Genomic DNA, 7980 nt, shown 5'->3' on the forward strand with positions numbered 1-7980 from the left:
GAGAGAGAGAGAGAGAGAATGGCGTGTGTGTGTGTGTGTAGGAAAGAGAGAGAGAGAGAGAGAGAGAGAGAGAGAGAGCGGTGTGTGTGTGTGTGTGTAGGAAAGAGAGAGAGAGAGAGAGAGAGAGAGAGAGAGAGAGAGAGAGAGAGAAATGTGTGTGTGTGTGTGTGTGTGTAGGAAAGAGAGAGAGAGAGAGAGAGAGAGAGAGAGAGAATTAATGTATGCTTAGGAAATTAAAATTAAAGAAAAAAAATTAAAGAGAGAAATGAAATGAAATCTTATATTAACGTCTTCGAAAGGCCAAAGTGACCTATGAGACATGAGACAAGAAAGTTACAATGTGATGGATCTGATACAAAGTCAGAGTAAGAAGATGACAAAATAAAATATTATGGAATCCTAAACTGCTGGGTGTGGACTAAACGGCTAAACGAGCTAGTTGGGATAGGTAGATCTCCTCCATGGTCAGTACTCTGACCGGGCGTTGTGCATGTCGAGCCAAAGTGACCCAGCTAGATCCTCTGATGCAGCCTCTGTCGATGTTGTGTAGTCCTCCGCAGTCGTGGGCGTCTAGATCTCCCTAGATCAGTCGCTTGTTCGATCATTAGAGAGATAGGGAAGTAGAGAGAGAGAGAGAGAGAGAGAGAGAGAGAGAGGAAGAGAGTTATATATATATATATATATATATATATATATATATATATATATATATATATATATAGAGAGAGAGAGAGAGAGAGAGAGAGAGAGAGAGAGATAGGGAAGTGGAGCTCCAAGAGTTATGGCAGAGAAATAGGAAAATAGAGAAATAGAGAGAGATAGGAAAATAGAGAAAGAGAGAGAGCGAGAGCGAGATCGAGAGAGAGAGAGAGAGAGAGAGAGAGAGAGAGAGAGAGAGAGAGAGAGAGAGATAGTGAGAGCGAGATCGAGAGAGAAAGAGAGATAGCGAGAGCGAGATCGAGAGAGAAAGAACGAGAGATAGGGTACGTAGACAGAGAAGAAACTATGGAAGTAAATGAGGCAAAGGAGTTTTCCCTGCTACATGCATTGCCATGTACACCTGGGAGTGCACGTATGTGTCTACCCATATAGGATTTGACCAATAAAGACGAGATTTTGACCCGGTGGTCCTAATCTCCGTACACCTCTAGACCGAGGTGTACGGAGATTGGGCAAGACTAGAGAATGCGAGGTAGTTTACATTGTGAGGAGTATATATATATATATATATTAAAACAACATTCATAATCACTGTAGATGGCAACGTCATCAACTAACATGGAGGAAAAGATTGCATGCTCGTGCACGCTCTGCAAGTATCAAATCCTGCGCAAGCGTAGGATATGTAATGAGCATGTGCACAAGTACGGAGAGTTTGCTAGAGAAACCGTACAGAATCTACGATACGACTCCTATGGAACAGGCATTGATTTCCGCGACATAGCACCTACATCTGAGAGAGAGAGAGAAAAAAGATTATGCGTGAAGGTCCGACCAATATAGAGCCACGGATGGAAGCAGAAAAGGGCTTACCGACAGAAGACGACGGCATGGAGGAGATGATGGATGCCTTCTTCCAGACAAGCGAGGAGAACGCGAACGAAGCAGCACCAGAAGCCGTGCGCCTATCTCCTGAAGACATGTTGAGGAAGTTGGCACGTCAACCAATCTATGAAGGCGCCAAAATATATACGCTTCGTACTTGTCTGGCGTTTTTGAATCTTCAATCAGTGTACGGGTGGTCAGATGCAAGCGTCACTGCTTTGTTTAGGTACGTAATTTACAAAAGAGATTTTCCGATTGCAACGGTGATGTGCTCGGAGAGCTTTTTAATTTAATGTGGCTTAAACAGGCTATTGCGGGAGCAACTTCTCCTGGCTGGCAATGAAATGTCCCCCTCTAGGCCAGACGTAAAGCAACTTCTAACCTCAGCTGGCTTGGACTACAACAAGATTCATGCATGTCCAAATGATTGCATTCTTTTTCGCAATGAATTTGCAGATTGCCTGTCGTGTCTTAAGTGCGGAGCAATGCGCTACAAACAAGATGCAGTTGGCGAGAGAGTGCCAACTAAAGTGTTGCGGTATTTCCCTATTATTCCTAGGATAAAAAACATGTTTCATTGTGGTTCCATTGCAAAGTTGATGTGGTGGCATTCTACGAATAGATCCACTGACGCAACATTTAGGGTGCCTGCTGATTCGAAGGCTTGGATATATGCGATATCTCAAGACAGCATTCACCCGTGACGATCAACTGTCAGGGTTGAAATCACACGACTGGCATAAGTTCTTGCAATTCATTCTTCCAATTGTGATCAAGGGGTGTTTAACGGAGGAAGTGCGGACCTACATATACACGATTTTAGAGCTAGTGCGGTGGATCTCTTCCAAGGAGATACGGGAGGAATCTATTGCAGTCGCAAGGGCTAACTCCATTGACGCAGTTTGCATGATTGAGAAGTATCTACCCACGAGCTGCCTAACTATCCAAATGCACTTGCTTGTCCATGTAGTAGATGAAGTTGCAGTGGCAGGTACAGTCCACAGCTGCTGGATGTTCTTTCTAGAGCGGTTCATGAAAACACTTAAGGGTTTTGTTCACCAAAAAGCGCGTCCAGAGGGGAGCATGGTAGAAGGATGGCTGGTGCAAGAGTCTCTTGTATTGACGACCGAATTTCTATCCGTTTCTGACCCAGAAATGCCTCGACTGTGGAGCGATGAGGAGGATGCAAGACTGGTGGGAGAGGAGCCGCAAGGGCAAGGGGTGCCGAAGAAAATGAACCTGGCCATGCGAGAAAAGATCATGAAGTTCTGTATACTAAATTCAGCGCCGATGCAAAAATGGCTTGAAAGGTACGAAGAAGAGAAAGAGAGACACAATCTAGAGCGACAGGATTTCAGGCAAAGTCGAACGACTAGAGGCTTACCCTTGCTAGACTATCTCGCTCCTCTACCTGAATTCCCTACAATGGCATGGTTGGACAAGACAGTGAGAGCAGCTCGACAGATCGGAGAACCCATATCTCTAGAAGAGGAAGAGCTGGCTATTGGATGTTACTGGAAGTATCATACATACATGGCACTGTGGTCGCATGGGGAGCATTTCAGAACACAACAAATTGACAGCAGAAGAAACACGTTTGACAGTGGGGTAATGGTTAGTTTCATGCAAAAGAGCAAAGCCAGTGCTAGAGACACGAATGAGAGCACTAGCAACCTGGATTACTGCGGTCTGGTGTCAGATATCTTGAAAGTAAGCTTCAGGCGGTTTGAGATGTTTTTGTTGGATGTGAAGTGGTTCAAGGTGATTACTTCTGGTCGCAATGCAACGGTACGCAGAGATGGAAACAAACTTGTGCAAATAGATTCTACAAAGATTTGGACAGATGCGAGCGACACATTTGCTCTCCCCGAACATTGCGAGCAAATGGTCTTTGTACCGAACCCTCGAGAGAGACAATGGTGGTTTGTGGTTCAGGTTGCTCCAAGAAATAAACAAGTATTTGAAGGGCAAGATCTCCTAGAGGAAATTCAATCAGACGATGTCCATACTACTATGACATTAGATGAGATGGACGAAGGTATGGCAGAGGAAGCTGACAGATATACGAGGGATGACACAGACGAGCCAGAATTGACACTTGTAGATGAAGATGCAATGGATGAAGACAATCTGCCAGAACAAGCTGGGGCAGAGTTATGTTTGCAATTAGAGATAGACGATGATACGGTGCAAGATCTTATCGATGATGCCTCACTCGTCGAGGCCTAGGCCTGTAAGTGTTTGTGTGAGGACTTTGATTTAAAATTAAGCTTAAAGTTAATTTAAACAATTGTGTTCATACGCTTTATTTTACTTTCTTTGTGCAGGACTTAGTATGGCAGACGAGATTCCAGATCCCGCTTCCATGAGTGCAGATGCATTCATGGGCTTCGTTACAGGATGACGCCTGCTCAGATGGCAGAGGCTTCTCAGTACTGGGTAGCAAGAGGCACGGGTACTACACCTCCGGGCTTCACACCGAGGGTCCGACACCTAGGGGAGGGACGCCTACGGGGTTCAGGACGCCTATGGGTACGACGCCTTCTTCTCCCATCACGGCCGCTTCGACACCTAGGGGTGGGGCAGAGGCGGGTACGTCCTCATCTCCGCAGCACAGGTGCACTCGCCGATCTCGGCGATCGTCAGGTGGAGGTGGTGGTTGCTGTGGAGGAGGGTCCATAGATGCTTCGACCCCTCCTCGCTCACGACCCCCGTCCTACCCAGGCACACCTCTCGACACACCTCTTGGCACACCTCGGACACCTTGGGGGGCACACGATCCTAGTGCCTCCAAGCTCTATACTGTACGGGGAGATGGTTCTGTTGACATGGATAGAGTCGGGACTGAGATGCGACAGCGGATTTGCCAGCTCGTGGAGCTGCAGTTTTCGACCAGCATTCTGATGTCTTGGGATCAACAAGAAAAGGAAAAAGTCACTTACATAGTGGAGACCATCCTGAGAGAGTACCAGCCTTCTCCGGGTTCTTCCGTTGTTCCGACGCGGTGGATCAAGGGTGTTGCACGGGACACCCTGAAACATCGACGAGATGCAGCTCGGAAGGCTTTCAGGACCGGCTCGCCGAAGCCTTCGGGCACCCCACACGAGATGTGGCTGCAAATCAGGGAGGATGAGCGGACAGTGGCCACGCGGTTCAGACAGCAGCGTGAGGCCGCACAGGTACGACAGATGACTAGGGGGACATCTCATCTTGGCAGCGGAGGCTTCGACACCTTTTGCTATGAGTTTGTGAGTTTCTGATCCAATCTTAAATATGGCGTTTTTTAAAACGCGATGAATCATGTATTCTTATTACTTTGATTTTTGTATAAACGCAGAATCTTGCGATGCATCGAGCTCCAACACGCGAGGAGGAGTCAGATGGATATCGCAGAGGTATCTATGAAGTACTGAATGATTTGAAGCTTCAGGAGAGCCTGTAGACTGGGAGGCCTTACAGTCTTGCTGATCGCTTGAGGTGAGACGTTAATATGTGTGAGTTGATTTAATTAATTCAGTATATGTGAAGTAATATCAATACTAATTTTGTGAGTTTTCCTATGTGCAGGTTGCGATGCCTCGTCATTAGTGGACCAGATTTCATATATATGCTTTGTGAGACACAGACACGCTTCTGTGTCTCTTTTTTGTACAAACAGTTAGTGTTCAGACAGTTATTGTTTCCCTTATGGTTATGATTATTGTCATTGTCATTGTATAGACAGTTATTGTTTCTCTTTCTGGTTATGCTTATGGTTATTGTTAATTTTGTTTATGGTTATGGTTATCTGCATCATGGTTTTGATCAAAGTGGTTATAGCCGGTAATGGTTTTAAGTTATGGTTATGCTTTTAAGTTATGGTTATGGTTCGTTATGGTTATGCTTTTCAGTTGGTACGGTTGTCTTTCATTGGCCTTAAATCTCATGTGAGATCCTACATGGATAGCATGTAGGAGGCGTATACATGATATGGTTTTTTTTTTTTGAAAAGTTTATGTAAAAACAAAGGGAACTCTACCAAAATTTCTGCGCGCGGGAGCATGGTTGATATTTGGTGCTGCTCGCTTTCTTGGGCAGAGGGCAGGAAGTCTGGCTGTGGCTGTGTCCATCTTTTAACTGGACACAGGCCAAGCTACCTGCCCTCTGTCCAAGAAAAAAAAATTCTGCTATGGTCGTCGCTATGTGCGTGGCAATCTGCATCGCTATATGCGTGGCAATCTGTGTCTCTATACGCGTCTATACCTGCGTCACAAATAGCAACTGGTTTCACAGCGACGCGAATAGCGACACACATAGCGACGCGCTACATCGATATCTGCGTCGATAACACCTTTTTTGTTGTAGTGTAACCAGCTCAATAGGGCAGCCATATCTAGAAAAGATATCCTTATATAAGCATCCCGCCACAGAAACTGCAGTGTTATCTCTCAAAGGCCATGCCTCCACCCATTTGGTGGAATAATCCGTGGCTGTCAAGATATACTTATTTCCTGTGTGAGCTGCCACTGGTTTGAAAGGACCAACAAAATCCAAACCCCACTTTTGAAAAGGCTCCAAGGGCAAGACTAGCTGAAAAGGCATTCTCGACCGTTTGGTAGGTTGCCCCAAGCGCTGACACACATCACACTGTTGCACATAGTTTCTCGCATCTTGAAACAATGTGGGCCACCATAATCCTGATTGGAGAACCTTCCGAGCTGTAATTAATGCTGCAAAGTGACCTCCTGCAATACCAGTATGTACTTCCTCTAGGACTGCTTCTTGCTCCTGTGGTAGCACACATCGGAGTAACACATCTACCACCGTACGGTAATAGAGCTTCCCCATAATGATCTCAAAATTCCTGCTTCTATAAGCCATACGTTTTCTCTGATGGCTGGTCAAGAAGGAAGGCATGTCGCCGCTGTCGAGAAAATGAAACATCTCCTCATACCATGTCCATGGGATGCTAGGAATGACCCTTGCCTGACTCGGGACTGTGATATCCTCTGCAGCTACTCCTGTTAGAAACAGAGATGCATCCGGAAATTCATCAGCTACACCTGTCGGCGGCTCTCCGGAATCTAACTTGGATAGGTAGTCAGCCACCGCATGTTGAGCCCCTGGCCTGTGTATGACCTCAAAGTCAAATTCCTGCAACAAAAGCACCCATCTGGCCAATTTTCCCGTCAAATTCTGTTGCCTTACCAGGTATAAAAGAGCCGAATGGTCCACATGGAAGAAAAACCGTCGGCCCAACAGATAGTGCCGGAATTTCTTCACTGAATAAATCATCCCTAAACATTCCCTTTCCGTTACTGAATAATTTCTTTATGCGGATGATAATCGTCTACTAGCATAATCGACAGGTCAGAACCAGCCTTGACTTTGTTCCTGCATCAACACACTGCCAATAGCTCGATCCGAAGCATCCACGAACACATGAAAATCCTGACCCCAATTCGGTGCTAGCATAATCGGAGCTTTGGATAGCTGCAGTTTTAATCTCCGAAAAGCCAAATCACATTCCTGTGTCCATTCAAAATCTATAGCATGAGCTGCCTGAGTAATCGGGATTGCCCAATGTGCAACAAATCGCAAATGCCTCCCATGCCATCGGGCTTGACCCAAGAAAATCTGGCACTGCTTCTGGTTCCGCGGTGCATGCGCTTCCATAATTGCGGCAATTTTTTCCGGATCCACAAAAATACCATCTTTAGAGATGATATGCCCCAGTAGCCTGCCACTGCAAACAGCAAATGCACACTTTAAAGGATTCAAACTGAATTTTACCTCTCTGCATTTCATAAAGCATAACCGTAATTGCTTCAAATGCTCCAATTGTTCTCCAAAAACACTAAGATCATCCAGAAAAATTCTCATAAAATCCGTCAAATAAGGCCCAAAGATTTGAAACATATCCCTTTGAAAAGTGGAAGGTGCATTCTGCAATCCAAACCACATTACTGTGCAGGCAAATACTCCCCATGCGGTAATAAAAGTTGTTTTTGGCTGATCCCGCAATGCCATTTGAATTTGATTATATCCACTAAATCCATCCAAAAAAGTATACATCTCGTGTCCTGCTACATCATCCAAAATGGAATCCAAAAACGGAAGAGGAAAAGGATCTGGAACAGTAGCTGCATTCAATTTTCGGTAATCCACACAAATTTGGATTTGCTTATTTTTCTTTGGTACGACCACAATTGGAGAAATCCACTCCGGTTTATCAATAAGGGTAATAAAACCCACTTCCAACAGGAGATCAATTTCCATCTTAACCTGCTTTGCCACATTCGGATTCATCCTGTATGAGTGCTGCTTCATTGGCACCGCATCCGGTTTCAGATTGATCGTATGCTGATAAAACTTAGGATCCAATCCCTGCATATCCGCATATTCCCATGCGAAAACATCATTAAACTCTGTCAGTAACTTGATCAAAATCATCTC

General features: G+C 45.3%; 1 protein-coding gene across 1 annotated transcript; it reads left to right on the forward strand.

The window, feature by feature from the left end:
- The first annotated feature begins 1511 nt into the window (after positions 1–1511).
- LOC147432422 (uncharacterized) lies at positions 1512–6662 on the forward strand. The gene is made up of 3 exons (XM_086491924.1): positions 1512–1771; positions 1853–2051; positions 6540–6662. The coding sequence occupies exons 1-3, from the start codon at positions 1512–1514 to the stop codon at positions 6660–6662; spliced, it is 582 nt and encodes a 193-aa protein (XP_086348050.1).
- Positions 6663–7980: the final 1318 nt, after the last annotated feature.

The sequence above is a fragment of the Adiantum capillus-veneris genome, chromosome 20 (assembly GCF_014529385.1).
Source record: "Adiantum capillus-veneris isolate H3 chromosome 20, ASM1452938v2, whole genome shotgun sequence".
In the NCBI taxonomy this organism is placed as follows: Eukaryota; Viridiplantae; Streptophyta; class Polypodiopsida; order Polypodiales; family Pteridaceae; genus Adiantum; species Adiantum capillus-veneris.